This window comes from Clupea harengus, chromosome 2 (assembly GCF_900700415.2).
Source record: "Clupea harengus chromosome 2, Ch_v2.0.2, whole genome shotgun sequence".
Taxonomy (NCBI): Eukaryota; Metazoa; Chordata; class Actinopteri; order Clupeiformes; family Clupeidae; genus Clupea; species Clupea harengus.
The window spans coordinates 1,938,314-1,955,655 of record NC_045153.1 but is presented as its reverse complement, the minus strand read 5'-3'; the positions used below and the strand labels follow the sequence as shown (position 1 = coordinate 1,955,655).

The 17,342-nt window shown below is 39.2% G+C and overlaps 1 protein-coding gene and 1 long non-coding RNA gene across 2 annotated transcripts; both read left to right on the top strand.

Moving 5' to 3' along the window:
- The first annotated feature begins 4,243 nt into the window (after window positions 1-4,243).
- LOC122133389 lies at window positions 4,244-10,727 on the top strand. The gene is made up of 4 exons (XR_006152726.1): window positions 4,244-4,364; window positions 5,548-5,621; window positions 5,725-5,785; window positions 10,561-10,727. It is a non-coding gene; the product is annotated as an uncharacterized LOC122133389 (long non-coding RNA).
- Window positions 10,728-10,879: 152 nt separating this feature from the next.
- LOC122133381 (interferon-induced very large GTPase 1-like) lies at window positions 10,880-17,342 on the top strand. Its single transcript, XM_042709481.1, has 3 exons — window positions 10,880-11,154; window positions 15,919-15,958; window positions 16,061-17,342. Exons 1-3 carry the CDS (start codon window positions 10,891-10,893, stop codon window positions 17,032-17,034), a joined length of 1,278 nt encoding a protein of 425 aa, XP_042565415.1. The 5' UTR covers window positions 10,880-10,890; the 3' UTR covers window positions 17,035-17,342.

Genomic DNA, 17,342 nt, shown 5'->3' with positions numbered 1-17,342 from the left:
TCACAGTAGAAAAACAATACACATAGGGAGAACATGTTCACAGGGAGTGGGGTGTATACAGATATTATACAGATATTACAGTGTGCATTGGTTGTGTCAGTGTTGATGTTCACGAGGAAAGTAGTGCAAAGAGTGCAGAGAGATAGTGTTCATGTGCTTCTGTGGATAGTGCAAGGATTGAGTACTTGTGCTTGTGTGTGTGAGGATAGTGCAAAGTGATATAAATAGTACAGACTGTGCAATGGGCTAGTATAGCCAGTAAAAGAGTAAAAAGATAAAAAGATGGACAGTGGGTTGGAAAAATTAAGAGCTGAGACTAAACACTCTGCTGTGTGACCAGTAGGTGGTATCTGAGACTAAACACTCTGCTGTGTGACCAGTAGGTGGTATCTGAGACTAAACACTCTGCTGTCTGACCACTAGGTGGTATCTGAGACTAAACACTCTGCTGTGTGACCAGTAGGTGGTATCTGAGACTAAACACTCTGCTGTGTGACCACTAGGTGGTATCTGAGACTAAACACTCTGCTGTGTGACCAGTCGGTGGTATCTGAGACTGTGGCTCTGTTGAACATCCTCATAACCACTCCCATGACAACGGCTGAAGCTGAGAGGTGTTTTTCGACCTTGAAGACCAAAAGCCAAATTTCTCCAAGGCCTGAAATATAAAGTTGTGTTTGCCTGTTTCAAATGCCTTGCAGAAATCTAAAAACAAAATATACCTGCCATTACTGCCCAGATCAGCACAGTCAATAAGGATCACAGGTGTGATGTTATCAGATACATGTCTATAATCAGCACAGTCAATTAGGATCACAGGTCTGATGTGTGGTGTTATCAGATACATGTCTATGATCAGCACAGTCAATAAGGACTAACACAGGTGTGATATTATCAGATACATGTCTAATATCAGCACAGTCAATAAGGACTAACACAAGTGTGATGTTATCAGATACATGTCTATGATCAGCACAGTCAATAAGGATCAATAAGGATCACAGGTGTGGTGTCATCAGATACATGTCTATGATCAACACAGTCAATAAGGATCACAGGTGTGATGTTATCAGATACATGTCTATGATCAGCACAGTCAATAAGGATCAATAAGGGCTAGCACAGGTCTGATGTTATCAGATACATGTCTATGATCAGCACAGTCAATAAGGATCAATAAGGGCTAGCACAGGTCTGATGTTATCAGATACATGTCTATGATCAGCACAGTCAATAAGGATCAATAAGGGCTAGCACAGGTCTGATGTTATCAGATACATGTCTATTATCAGCACAGTCAATAAGGGCTAGCACAGGTCTGATGTTATCAGATACATGTCTATGATCAGCACAGTCAATAAGGATCAATAAATATCAATAAGGATCACAGGTCTGATGTTATCAGATACATGTCTATGATCAGCACAGTCAATAAGGAGCACAGGTCTGGTGTTATCAGATACGTCTAATATCAGCACAGTCAATAAGGATCAATAAGGATCACAGGTGTGGTGTTATCAGATACATGTCTATAATCAGCACAGTCAATTAGGATCACAGGTCTGATGTGTGGTGTTATCAGATACATGTCTATGATCAGGACAGTCAATAAGGGCTAGCACAGGTGTGGTGTTATCAGATACATGTCTATGATCAGCACAGTCAATAAGGATCACAGGTCTGCCTCATAAAACCAGATTGGGTTTCATCAATCATTTAGGTCCAAAACAGCTTTTGTTCTTTTGGCATAAACCTGAGCTAGGATTCTGTGATCATTATGAAGAAGACAAATTGGTCACCAGTTGTGAATGCAAAGTGAATCTTTCTTAGACTTCCTGCTTTCTGTATACACACCATGCAGGAAGGAGCTAATTAGGGTTAAAAGTCCCTGAGATAAAGTGGGAGGGGGGATTAATGCTTTCTGTACACACACCATGCAGGAATGGACAAACTGTTCTGTGAAAGCGATATCAAATTCAGATGTTCAGATGTCAACGCCTGGGGATTTATTAAGCTTTAGGTGATGAACAGCAAACAGGACTTTATCTGAAGTTATTGGAGCATAACAAAAATCTTTTTGGTCATTCATAATTGCCTTAGTTTTAGTGAGATATCTGAATAAATTAGCCATTTTATGGGGATCACCAGTAATAATTCGATTAAGTTTTTGAATAATTGGTTTTATTCCAGGATCTTTCTAATCCTTCACCTCACAAAGGATCCCTCTATTTTCATGTCATTTATTTTCCTGAAAAATTAAACCTGGTCTGTCATATTCTGATACATTAAACCTGGTCTGTCATATTCTGATACATTTTCAGGCATAATTTGAGTGTGTTCTGTCCTTACTAGATGTATAACTAACTGAGGCTATCCAGTTAGACAGCAAAGGACAGAATGTGTTTAAACTCAAATTATTCTTTACTTTGATTTGATCTTCAATCAATTTGAGCTTACATTCCATTTACACAAATGGTGAACAGGACAGAACTCAAATTCTTCTTTACTTTGATTTGCTTCTTCAATTCATAGTTGTTAATTACTTTGAGCTCCCTTTTGTAAGATAAATTCAGTTCAATACGAATTTATTAACAACTTATTCATATTAACAATGTATAGGCCAGTATACTAGTGCAGTTAGAACACAGTGTTCAGACCTGAGGCCTGGAATAACAAGAATTCATCTGCTTCAGCTTAGCTGACCAGTCCAAGGTCAGAGGCCTTTCTAGCCGGGCGCAGAAGAGATAAAGGCGCCATCTGCGTAAGGGAGTGAAAATGTTCACAAAGCCATAATTGTCCTGAGTTTGTGTGAAGTCAGGTCCGCCTAAAATTTGTATGACTATGTACCAGTAAAACTACACATGTTACAACTGAATGCTTCGGGTGGTCTCTCTCTCTAAACCAACACGCAAGAGTAAGAATTAACTTAACACTTTACATATCTCCTTTTTTCTTTTTTCTCTGTAAAACTAAAAAACAGAAAACCTCATATTATATAAAATATCAGGGTTACAGCACTGGTGTCAAAATTCTTGAAAAAGTATTTCTAGAAAATCCTGAATCTAGAAAAACCAAATCCAAAGATGATTAGGCCGCCTACTAGAATACCTGCTCTCACTCAGTTGGTGCAGCTTTAAATGTGACATAGTTTCCATGGTTTCCATGGTCACCATTAGTATTTGAGAAGCTCATGCTTATATGATTCTAGTTCATGTAAGAGTTGCTCATTCAGAAGAGCAGTCTGTCTTTCTCACTCTGTGAAAGCTTGGCCCACTTTTGCCTGTAAGTTTGAAATCCTCAAAATTTGAAGCTCACAATTTCTGAAAAAGCATTTATACATGAAGGCCTTATTTGAAAAACATTGTTTCTCCATACATCAGATTGAATTTTTGTATAAATATCATCAGACTGGAAGGTGAATAATGTTTTGCATACGGAGGCCACCCATCTGAAGAACTATCTAATATATTTCTTTATTTATTGTGTTTGGGGCTCACTATGGAATGGCAGTTTAACCATATGGTGTTAAGATAGCAGTTTAAGCATGTGTTTCTAACTCTTTGCTCTTTAAACTCTCCAGCTTTCTATTCCACTCCAGTCATTTTACAAAGCTGATTTATCTAAATCAAATCAAATCAGTGTAATCTACAGTGGTGTATGATTTAATGACCCAGTTAACAAGCGTTCAGCCCCCCCTTCTACCTTCTTCTGGTAGTAACATGCTTTTGTGTGTTGCTGCATGAGTGATCCAGTGTGTGTCCTTCCACAGTTACATTGTAATACATTCAATACAACTGCTGTAACATAATTATCAGTATGAGCCTGCTTATGAAGAGGGCCTGTTTCATATGGGGGCGTAAATTGGAAGAGAAATGTTGTGTTGATTTTACACATTGATCTTCTTCACCTTCTGGACATCTTGAAAACATCAGATTACCTGCCCGTTCTTGTAATCATATGCATAGGGTACTGACATTAACTGAGTTAAAAATGTTTTTGCTACAGGTAGTTGCAGTTCCTCCGGGATAACCCCAAACAGTGCCACCAGCGGGTCAGGGTCAATCTTGTGGTTTAGAATTCCAGAGAGAGTCTCAAATACTGAACGCCAGAAAGTAGCAAAACGTAAGACCTTGGCCTTAGCTTCACTGTTGGCACGCGGTTCCATCTTGTTGCAATGAAAAGAAGCTGCCCCACCCAAACACACCCACTGGGTCAAAGATATACTGTCTTTTCTCTCCTTAGAGAAAATTAGATATAGTCTCAGAGGATCAGTGAATACATTCTATAAGATCTGGAGCCCTTTTAGCCAAGATTACCGCACCCGCTCTATTTTCCTATCACTATCGTATCGTCATACTGAGGAGGTGAGTCTGGCAGTCATGTTGTCTTATAACATTTTATATTACAACAGTCCTATTCTGCAGGAACAAACCTGTCCATCGTCTGTGTGTTAATAATATAAGCCGTCGTTCAACAAGGATTTCTCCTGAAGTCCGCCCAACATTCTGTTATTACACTGCATCTGTTTGGCAAGCGGCTTAGTCTAAAACACACTTAGTCAGTATACTTCTTTCACTATTGTAACTTGATTTTTTGTTAATTTATGTTCCAATTTCGACCTGTAGGTCCAAGATATAAGTTATAAACTGTGATACATCTGTGAATGAATACCATGTTATGGTTGTTACAGTCAGGGCAAAGACCTAGTGTGTGGATATAATCGTCTCTGCACCCTTAAGGCAGACAGTTGTAAAATATGTGAACGAGTAGGCAACATGGATAAGGGAGATTTGTTACAGAGTTGAAATATAACCTTATTTGAATTATGTGAATTCTCCCCAAATTACTTGCATGCTATTGTCACGGTCCCCAATGTATTATGGTTTTAACAAGTTCAAAAGTTTCCACATTCACTACAGTGTAAGCACGAGGCTCCGCGGCTGCAAGTGTGTATTTACTTTTACTTTAAGTTAAGCATGCGTTGGGAGCGCGCCATGAATAATTCGATATTTTAATAAATGAACATGTAAACTATTGATTGAATAAAAGTGCATAAGTTGTGTTAACTGATGCTCTCAAAATGTAATGCTATACAGCAATTTGCAAGGGTTTTAACCGAGATAATAATTTTGGCGTTAACCGCATGAGTTATAGAGAGCATTGTCCTGCTTTTGTTTTTACGATACTTTAGACCTGGAATGCAGTTGCGATTGTTGAAGAATTCATGCAGTGTATTTTCATTTGTGAATGCAGATATGTGGTCAATGCATAATGTAAATGTTAAAGAACTTATAGTTGTACATTTTGAAAGAGTTAAGAATTGTTCATGCTAAAATCTATAGGATCACCGGGTGCGCTATTTCAACTCAATGCTCTTGTTTTGCATATTTTGTGCTTTTGTTTAAATTAAGATAAACGAGCCATGCATTTTGATTTCTATGCATGTATTTCTATGCTATGCAATGCATGACGTTAGCAGTGCTTGCTAGCCCATGTGCAGTGAGAGCAACTTTCTCTCATGCAGTGTATTTTGAATTGTGAATGCAGAAATAAAGCCATTGTGTGAAACTCCTGGTCTGACTGTATATCATCCAGCATCTGCACAACTGAGGGTCGTTACGGTAAGCATGACTCCTTCCACCTATGCCCCTGTTGGTAGTTAGAAAGATAGAAGTATCTCATCCAGATTTTAACTTGATTTTATCATGTGTACCAAACCATTAGGTTTGTGAACCTGAGGATCCCATTGGAAGAACTGGTCCACCCATCACCTCGCCCATCAGTGGTTCGTACAAGAATAAATACACCTAATAAGGAAGTGCAGTGCAGTCTGGAATTACAGTAAAGGATATACTAATGACTAATATTATTAAGTGCAAATATTTAAATATTAGAATAAAGCACTTATATTATTAAGTGCACATATTTACACACTAAATAAATATTATTAAGTACAAATATGTACCTTATGACCTAACTGGAACATCACTGTAAATCACTGAAAGTGAGTGAACTGAGTTCTGCTGAGCACTGAATGCAGTGAATAAAAGGTCATGGATTCTTAGAGGAGAAGATAATATGAAACATTTGAAAGTCCCAGGTCCTATAGCCAATATGTCTCCATGATTTATATCACTGGATTCATATTAGCAACAGCTACTAGGAAGCGAGATAACAGATACATTGTTAGAGAACAATTCAATTCAATTGTATTTATATAGCGCCAAAACAATACAAATGTTTCAAGGCGCAGAGCCCAGTCTCTCACCCGATTGGACAGGCATCAACCATTCAACACAAAGGCAGATCAATTAAGTTGAACACCTAGGGGGCGCCACACAAAGTGTAGTGTCCTCCATGGTGGTCAAAATTAAGATAATCCACAAATCAGTCTCATTAAATATATCAGTCTCATAAAATATATTATACTATCAATTTGGAACTCTGATTATTAATAATTAAATGAATAACTGCAACCAAAGTTACCCTTATTAATAGTATGGTTGAAGGTCCATTGGAAATTCTGAATAGAAAGAGGTTGGCAACGTCCATTCTTGTGCAACATTAAATAAACCAGCGTATATAATCAAAGTATTTATTTACACAATGATAAGAAAATAAAACACAATATGTAAATCTAGCTAAATGTAACTAACCAATGAATTGAAGGAATATGTGTATGTGTAAGAGAGAGAGAGAGAGTGTGTGTGTGTGTGAGCCTGTGGGCTCGGAGGCTTGCGCTGTTAGGAGCGCGCCAGAAAGAATGTGTGTGTGTTTCCTTTGTTTGATCACCCGCAGTTCCGTGTGCATGTGTGTGCACGTAACGCGAACATACCATGTGATGTTGGAAAAAGGACGAGCCTATGTGCAGCGCGAAGTTTGAGTATTCCCGTGTGTGGCTATGTGAAGGCCAATGTATATGTAATTGTGGCGCGATTAAGATTGCCATGTTAGAAGAGGGGAAATGGTTAGTGATGCATGCAAGACCCGATGTGTCTGTGAAGCAATCCTAACGATAACCCTTAGATGGTGTGGCGAAGCCAAACACAGTTACGTTCAGTAAACAAAGGTGAAGCACATGAACAATGGCATGTAAAACAGTCTTATGCTTAGCCAGGTTGTGAATAGCTAGGATAGCTAAATGCCCAGTCGAAGTTTACCAGTTCTTTGTGAAAAGGGTCGTGCCTGGCGAGTCCGACGGCAGAGAAGAGATGATGCTGTACGTAGATGGAGAAAGTTGTCCTTGCTGTGATGTCTCTGGTTTCACTGGCAGTTTAGGTCGGAGGATTTGACCGCTCGTTCCGTTGCAGTTTCCCGCAAATCTGTTGCTGTTTCCTTTGCAATTTAGCTAGCAGGTCTAATGTTAGCTGCTTTCGCTGAACTTACTTCGTCTCACTTAGCAGTTCGTTGACTGATGAGAGATCTTAGGCGTGTGTCGGCCGTAAGACAAAGGTGAGTTCTCTTTGTTGCGAGAGAACAAAGAGAGTTGTTCTTCACCGGTTGACGGGTGTGCTCCAAGCGGTGCTGGAGGTGAGGAGAGGTCAAAAAGTTGCGTGTGCCTGGCTTGAATGCCGGCAGAGAGAGAGGTATCGTAGAGCTCACATCTGGAAAAGACGTGGCTTTTGTTCAAGCTCAAGTGGGCGTGTTTAACAATTGCATCAGGTTACACTTTTATGACAGGTAAAGCTTTACGTAGGTTCCGGGTGAAACCACACGAAAGTTACTGATTAAAGTCAAACACAATGAGACGAATTCCAGGTGTACCTACAGTATCTCCTGGTCCACATTTTCCTCTGGTCTGGGGGCTTGTGGTTGCTCCTCATCGTAAATGTAATGTAATTATAATAAATTGCCATTAGTAGGCTAAAAATATGAGTCTGGAAATATGAGCCTGTTTCACATTAATTAATTAGCCTACACATTGTCATCTTTATCACAATGGTTTGTTTCTTTGTAACCAACTCAAGAGATGTGCTCCCCTTTGCTGCCTCCTTTAGCTACTTCTCTCTCTCCTGAATCCTTCTCTTTTCCTTAGGTATTCTAGCTTCTACCGCAATCAACACTTAACAACACCCAAAACAGTGATAGGATTTAGGCATGTAACCATTTTGAATGAAATAATTCATGTGATGCATTCTTCTTGTTAAAACGAAATGTTAGAAAGTAACCATCAGCAGACATTTAACTTAGTTTTCCTACCAAAAAATTAGCATGTGATAATGGGCTGGTTGTCTGGCAGGCAAGCTAGCTGCCTGATTCTTTAGGCTAAACTGGGTCAAAATCAGCCTTGCATTTCATATAACTTGATGCATGATTGTTTGTTTGTTATTCATTTTCTACAACTTAAAACCCACCTTTTCTTACTACGTCAAAGCAGTTGCGCATCGATTAAGTCACAAAAGACAACCTTGCCCGTCTCTCGGAGGCCTGCAAGCACCGCACCTCACCGCACCTACAGTTATATGCCTTTAGGAAACAGAGTAGGGGGCTTTACCCAAAACCTAGTTACTTTACCCTCCCCCTCATTCACTTCCACTCTCGTTGCCCATAGGCTACTTTATAAAATGTTTCGGGTGGCGATTTTTTTTTTATCTAGGCCTACATGAAATTCTGCAGCCATTATACTATTTTTAAAACTTGTTTTTTTCCCTTGAGGGGCAGCTTGAGTCGACGAGGGCAGAAGTTGCCCGGGCAACATTGTAAAATGTTGCACGTTCTATAATTCACTGCTCAGTTTTGGTACATTTTGGCATTATTAAATGAAAAGAAAAAAAACACTACAATATTCAAATGTCCCTTTTTCAATTATCTAGAGAAATTCATGTACATTCATGTGATAACTTTTCCAAAAATAATGTTTGGCAGTAACACAAAATTGTAAAATAATATAAATGTTACATCTAAATGTAAATGTTAAATGTAAATATAAGGTATAAATGTAAATGTTAAATATAAATATAAACATTAAATGCTATATATAAATGTTAATGTAAATGTTAAATATCAATGTAAAATATAAAACATTATATATTAATGTTAAATGTAAATGTAAATGGTAAATGTTAGGTCTACATGCCGGACTTGACAACTGAACATTACAATGTTTACGGTAAACTCCAAGGCAATACCCATTTCCGCTAGCCAGCATACGACCCCCATCAAAAAAAAAACCTTATTAAGGGGAACTTACGAGGGCCATGATGTGGTGGCTGTTGCTAGGCGTTGGTCGGTCTTGGAGATCCGCCCTAATGCCAGATGCAACAGCTCGCTCTATAGATGAGCTGTTTCCTTTAAGTAATACTTTTTAATGACAAAGTTGTTTAAACTTCTTCCTAACCAACCCTTACTGGTCACTGATGCATGTCTAGTGCTGCCACCTACTGGCAAACCAAATGAACTACCTATCATTACAAGAAGTAGTCATCCATTTTATTTCCTCCCCTTTAGGCAGCCCTGCCTCACCCCTAAACCCTGTCTGACACTAAAAAAAACACGACAAATGAAATGATGGACAGAAAAAAATATATAACTGAATCAAACTTTGTGTGGTGTTAATTTTGTAGGTTGTCCTTATAACCAGGCTCATGTCTGGAGGTCACTTCAATACAGGACCGATAAGAATATTTGGTGCTTAAAGGTGCTGGAGTGAATATCAAATCTACAAATACATATCAGGGCATTTTGTGATAAGATTATTATCTAAATTATTCTTACTGTAATACAACCAACAATGTTTTAGTTTGTTTAATTCACTTCAGGGAGGTATTCCAGGTATGTGTCTTCGTGACAACCATGGGTAGGTTGATATAGTTAAAGTCAGTGGACCCACACACACAGCTCCTCTTTTCCACATTTCCACCAAGTGATATAATACACCGTTGTAATCATAACCCTGTGTGATTCTAATCTGTCATCAAACACATGTTACCTTTATTCACCCAGCCTCCGACAGAAATGCAGTATCTAGCAAATATAAGGACAGCTTAAAAAACTGTATTGCCTACAATAAACACTCCTGCAAATGCCTTGGAAGAAACCAGAGATGTATTTCACAATTAATAAACATATTAGCAGGTAGGCTACATTTTGAGTTGTTTTGTGGCGGGAATACATGCAGGATAACTGTATCAAAATATACAAATTGCAGGCGAATGGTTTCACAGACATGGACTCACTGTACCAGACACGGTTTAGAACTGAGACGGTTCACGTGGAGCACAGATTATATCAGATTTGTTCACCCTTACGTCACTGCTGTAAATACTGCACCCATTTCTCCCAAGGCCACATATCTACCTAACATTCTAACACTAAAATGGAATTTTGTGGAGAGGAAACAGTCTCACAAGACCTGCCGCCACTAAGATACGCATCTCTACACTCTTTTTAGTTGATCGTTGGTGCTGAGCTGAACCAGTGACGCTTCAGATAGTAACCTGCTGCCAATAAAAATTGTATAAATATCACATTTTTACCCTAGCTGTTATCTTTAAATTAAAAAGCCCAATGTTATTGCAGTAATAGGGTGTAACAAGAACTTATCTGTCTATTCTTTTCCAGAAGTTACAGCCAGTCAAGTAGTACATAGCTGATGGTCAAAGTGAACACCTCCACAACATCATGCAACCAACAACTAATCTGCTTTCATCTTTCCAGAAGAGAGGCGACCACACGACCTCTTAGAACCTCCACTCTGATATGTTGACTGACAGACATAACACCACTACTATGTAAAAGTCTGAAACTTTTTCACAATAGTTATATGGATAGACTACATATATTTCCTTTCAAGGGTCAAAAGTTGTCTTTATAACTTTTGACTCTTTACATAATGGAACATGCTGCAGCAAGCATCAAGTGAGTCGTGGACTAATAAAGATGGACCCCACAATGACTGCAGACCAAAAGAAAGTGCTGAGGTACACTCTGGACAACCTCACGAAGAAGGAATTTAAGAGGTTTATACACCTCCTTAGTGACAGAGAGCGAATCACACTGGGACTGCTGGAGGAGGCCGACAGAGATGACACTTTGGAATTGATGGTGCAGGCGTACAGCTCGGGAGCTGGGGACGTCATGTTGTCCATCTTGAAGGAAATGCAACAAAACGATCTCGCCATGAAGTTGGAGAGATGTCTGGAAAGCCTGCTACAGGTGGGAGCCTAGAAATGAATACAAGAAATTCTAGATACAGTGCCCTCCACAATTATTGGCACCCTTAGTGAATTTGACCAAAACAGGTTATGAAAAAATATGTCTTTGCTGTTTATCCTCTTGGTCTTTCACTCAAAAATATTCACAAAAATCTTACCTTTCATTGAAGTAAAATTATTGAAAGAATTTTTTTTTTTTACATTAAATAAATATTATTCTCCAAAACAGGTGTGCCACAATTATTGGCACCCCTTAATTTAATGTTTTGAGCAGCCTCCCTTTGCCAAGATAACAGCTCTGAGTCTTCTCCTATAATGCGTGATGAGGTTGGTGAACACATGGCACGGGATCTGAGACCATTCCTACATACAGTATCTCTCCAGATCCTTCAGATTCTTAGGTCAATGCTTGTAGACTCGGCTTCAGCTCTTTCCACAGATTTTCTATGGGGTTGAGGTTGGGGGACTGTGATGGCCATGGCAAAACCTTTATTCTGCGGTCGGTGAACAATTTTTGTGTTGATTTTGAGGTGTGCTTCGGATCATTGTCCTGCTGGAAGGTCCAACCACGGCCCATTTTAAGCTTCCTAGAGGGGGCTGTTAGGTTTTCAAAATAATATCTGCTGGTATTTGATGGAGTCCATGATACCATGTCTCCTAACAAGATGTTGAGGGCCTTTGGAAGAAAAACAGCCCCACAACATCAAAGATCCGCCACCATACTTCAAAGTGGGTATGAGGTGCTTTTCTGTATGGCTATCTTTCTGTCTACGCCAAACCCTTGATGTTTGTTGCCAAAAAGCTTTATTTTGGTCTCATCTGACCATATAACTCGGTCCTATTGAAAGTCTGACTTACATTTGGCAAACTGTAGGCACTTAAATTTGTTGTTGATCGACAGCAGAAGCTTTTTTCTGGCAACCCTCCAAAACAACCTGTGGTGATGTAGGTGACGTCTGATGGTAGTTCTGGAGACTTTCTGACCGCAGGACTCAATTTACCTCTGCAATTCTCCAGCTGTGATCCTTGGAGATTCTTTTGCCAGTCGAACTATCCTCCTCACGGTGCGTGGGGTCAATTTACAGACAGGTCCTCTTCCAGGCTGATTCCTTACATCTCCTGTCACTTTGAACTTCTTAACTATTGCCATGATAGTGGAAATGGGTATTTTCAACTGTTTAGATAGTTTCTTATACGCTTTTCCGGATTTCTTCAGCTCAACAACTTTTTGTCGCACTTCGACACTGTGTTCTTTTGTCTTTCCCGATGAATGACTAAGGGTATTTGGCCTGTGTCACCTCATATTTATACCCGAGTGAAACAGGAAGTCATGGTTGACCACTTAAGAGTTCCTACTCAAACAGGTGAACTTAAAAATGTAAGACATGACTGGTGATATACTTCAGTTAGATTTTAATTAAGATTTTCTAGGGGTGCCAATAATTGTGGCACCCATGTTTTGGAGAAAAATATTTTATTTAATGTAAAAAAAAAAACATTCTTTCAATAATTTTACTTCAATGAAAAGGTAAGAATTTTGTGAATATTTTGAGTGAAAGACCAAGAGGATAAACAGCAAAGACAATTTTTTTTCATAGCCTGTTTTGCCCGTATTCACTAAGGGTGCCAATAATTGTGGAGGGCACTGTATTGCATCAAAATTGTACTGTGCACCAGAAAACAGTATAAAATCACACAGAGCATTTTCAGTCAAAAGGGATTTATTATCAAAAAGAGTTTTGAAACAAAGGAACTTTATTTGCAGTAGGCCTAGGCCTATTCGTGCACAGCAAACAAGCAAGTAAATAAAACCAGAATAGACCCAAAAGATAACATGCACTCAAAACAAGTGATGAAACATGCAAACAAGACCTCTCAGCAAGGCCTAAGTATAAAAGTTGTTACTTCAGACATGCAAACAAATAGGTTCATATAATATTCAAATAAATAGGTTCAAATAATGATTAAAATAATGATTTAAATCTATTACCAACATAAATAGTACCAAGAATTCCTGGGCAATGGTTCGACTTGGTAGCTCTCCACTGAAAAGCATGTCCTCTTGTAGAATGCCGCTCCAACGATAACGCACAAAAAAACAGCAGAAATGCAGCGTTACTGATGTCCGTCCACTCGTCTAACTGTATTGAAAAGAACGGGCTACCTTTTAGCCTTACTAGGCCGTGGTACCGGCGACTTACTGTGTCGTTTTAAAGTGGTACTGTCAAAAGTAAAGGCCTTCTTGGTCGGTGCCAAGTAACTTGCCTTCAAAGCACTCTTTTCTTTTGAAATATTCCACCAGCTTTTCAGCAAGTGCTGGATGTCGTGTCTCCAAATGTCGCTTCAGATTTGAAGGTTTGAGCGCCTCATTAGACAGCGGTAAAACGCACTCGACACACTGCGTTCTGGGCTCAACGTCGTCACCTACATTCACAAAACCAAATCTAATATAATCAGGGTTGTATTTTGTTGTTTTCTGTAGTATGACATTACGATTGCTGTCATTCTTTTGCTTGAGAAACTTATCTCCACTAATATTACCACAGAGCAGAACGTTACCTTTACTGAGCGCCTCAACGTGACGATGGAAAGTTCAAACAAGATAGGATATTATTTTCATGATCTGTCAACATGTCAACATTTTATATTGTGTTTAAAACATCAAATTTCAATCATACATTTTATTAATATTGGGCCTCATTCTCGAACGCAGTTATAAACAAGTTAAGCAGAAATAACTTAACTTAAATCAATTTACGAACAAATCTGGCATTCATGAAAGTTTTCTCATCTGGGATTTGTTCTTAATTTAGAGCAGAAGTTAAGAATGCTAAATAGCAGTCATAAATCGGCCAGATTTTTCTTAAGGACTGAGTTTGTGAGAAATCGTTGGTGACAGCCATCCTCGGATTTAAATCATTCTAATAACAATATATACGAGAATATTTGTATTCGTACAATTACGTTTAACATTTATAATTATAATAATATAATCATGTCCTAAAAAAAATAAAAGCACTACACGAACACAGAAAATGTAAGTGAATAAATGAATAAGCACTAAACTCAATTGCTTGGATATAGCCATAGTGCAATACAATGGACACATTTACATTCTGCAAGAGTACACCCACTTCTGCATCGGTAAAGGTATGTCTGCATTTAATCGACCGCTGCTCACTCTCCGCTTTGACATGATTTTGATCAGTCTGAAGTTGCTTTTGCAATGCCTGTGGAGTCTGTGGATTGTGCACATGTCTCTCCAGTTGCATGCCCTCATATGGAGCTGGCGGTGTGTTTCTGTATCGAAATTCAGGTGCACGAGAATGTGCATTCAAATTAAGAATCAGGGCACAGCTACGGACACTTTGGTGGCTTAAGAACACATTTCCAGGCGTTCATGAATCCGGCAGAGATGTTTTCTTAGATTGGTCTTTCGAAGTCCGTAAGAAGATATTTGAGAGGACACATGTTTGAACATAGCCCATTGTTCTCAACCTAAAATCAGTTCATCGTGGAAAATTAGCTTCAACTTGAAACATTTCCGCGGCCCACTAGAAAGGGCTTTGCGTCCAACCGATGGGCCACGGCCCAGTGGTTGAGAAACACTGAGCTAGATGACTAGCGATCATTTCATGGAAATGGAACTCTTCAAGTTAAACTGTTTAAGGTTATTAAAAGGTTTCCCTAGCTAGCTAGTTAGCAGGGTTATGCATGAACACGTTCAAAAGATTGAACACATACATTTTTATGAGAACAATGAACTGAACGCAACTTAATGACAAATAATGAATTTTAACGGTGAACATGTTCATATTATCTGAGGTCGGGCGCCACTGAGGTCGAGCTAAAACGTTACGGAATGTCTTCCTTCTACTGAGGAAAGACGCTGTCTGAATCGAATGCTTGCACCATGTTGTTGCTCAGTAGGCCTACCCGTATAATTTCCGCGATGTAGCCTAACCTAAACCAACTAACTCGACTTCGCACTACGTTACCCATGAATCATCACACACACATGTATACCAAACAAGCAACGTATTCCAAGGCAACAGCTCTCGGTCTCATATAAAAATGGCAAGTGAAAGCGAAAACAGAGACACAGACTCAGCGAGTACATCCGATGCACCTTATTATAATGTGCAGGATTTTTACACACTCTCTGATAAAGTTTCCGACAGTCAAAATCTCACCTTTCTGTGCAAATTATGTCCTCCTGAAAATTATTAATAAAAAAAAACAAAAACATTTATTTTAGGAAATGAAACACATGAAGTGCAGTTTATGGCAAGGGGTAGTGATGGATAAAGTTTCCTTTGAAAAAACAAGTTAAGTCTTTCATTCTTATCCCACCTTAAAACTATGAAATGAACTGAACTATGAACTAGTTCAGAATTTAAATGGTGAACTATGAACGTGAACTATTCATGTTTACTTGTATGAACTGAACTTTGAACTAGTTCATGAGAGGTGTGAACTTGCACAACACTGCTAGTTAGCTAGCATAGCCACTAGATAATCATAGTAACCAGGAAACACAACGTTGACTGCAAGTTTTACAAAGGGATCACAACACAGTGATTTTACTAACCTTAACCTCAGCAGAATTCTGGGATATGATAGCTTGGCAATGAGAGATATGGAACTCGCTTTGGCCATAGCAACTATCCATTTAGAACAGCAAAAGGGCATTTGTTGCTGCTTTTTTATGTCTTTCTTTTTACGTCTTTCTCTGTTCTCTAATGTTTTATTCTTGTTTGCACAGGATGCACATGAGACAAAATGCAAAGTTACCGAAACAGGAGGTATTTAATGTTATAACACTTTTATAAAAAATAAGTAGAAATGTTTTGTTAAGCACTAAAACCTCACGTTTCAGCTTCCATCTCCACCTCCATCATTCTCAGGTGTTCCTCCAGGTGTACATCACAACTGGCACGGTTTCAAACGTTTTACAATAGGTGAAAAAGATCAGTGCTGGAAGAGAGCATCACAATTCACAGAGACCTGTATGAAGCCAGCAGTTGAGGACTACGTGTCTAAACATCTTGGGTATGCAATCGCAGATCAAATGAAGATGGGAGATGAGGGATTGACCTACAGCACACAGACTCACTACCTCCTTTGTGACCTTTTAAAGCAGCGGCTCCATGACAAGTTGTTTCCGAAGTACAAGGACTACACACAATCACATGAAACATATGTGAAAAACTGGATAAAGGAACAAATCATTAAGAAAATGTCATCAGGAGAACAAATGCAGCGGTTAGAGACAGCACTCCTTTCTGAGATTGTAAAGAAAATAACTGCCACGATCACCAGCATCTCCAAGGACATGGACATAGAGGAGTTCATATCACAGTTCTGCTCTGACCTTAAGTATCAGCTGGTCTTCCCAAGAGATGCCTTAAACAACTTTATGATTCTCATCAACGCCAGGACAGACCAGTTTGCCATCAACCTCAAGGAGTTCATTAAGGAAATGGAATCACATTTAGCTCAGGGGTATGCCAACAAAACAGGCATCTCACACATCACTGAAAGAATTACACAGCTGCCCTCTAAACCCCATGAGCTGCTCTTCAACAGACTGTGTGGATGTGGGAAACAGTGTCCCTTCTGTGGGACACCCTGTGAAGCAGGAGGTCAGAACCACAGAACACACTTCTCCAGCATTCACCGCCCTAGAGCTTTTATAGGACATCACTGGGACTCCAAGAAGCTCATGATAGACATTTGCACAACTTCAGTGATCAGTGATCTTAGGTTTAAGAGTTCAGAAACAGGTGATAAATTGCATCCCTATAAATTGCATACCCTGACTGGCAGATCACATGAGACCAGAGCATGGAGGCCTCAGACTACTGGAAATACGTGCTGATGAAGTTCAACAATCAGTTTGCAAAATATTACGATTTAGAACCTGCAGATATCCCAGAGGCCTGGAAAACACTTAGAGCAGAGGATGCACTGAGAAGCCTGAGAGAGTCATTTAACATGCAGTAATGCAAACCTTATGGGGGAGTAACAGCCATATATGGTGTTAGTAGACGTGACGTGTGAATCAGGCCAGAAGGGAACTATCACACATGGCATCAGTGATGGGGGAACATGGAGAATGTGCTCAAGATTAATCAAGTCAGATGTTGGGGATATTATTCAATATGATCATTAAATCAAACAACATGT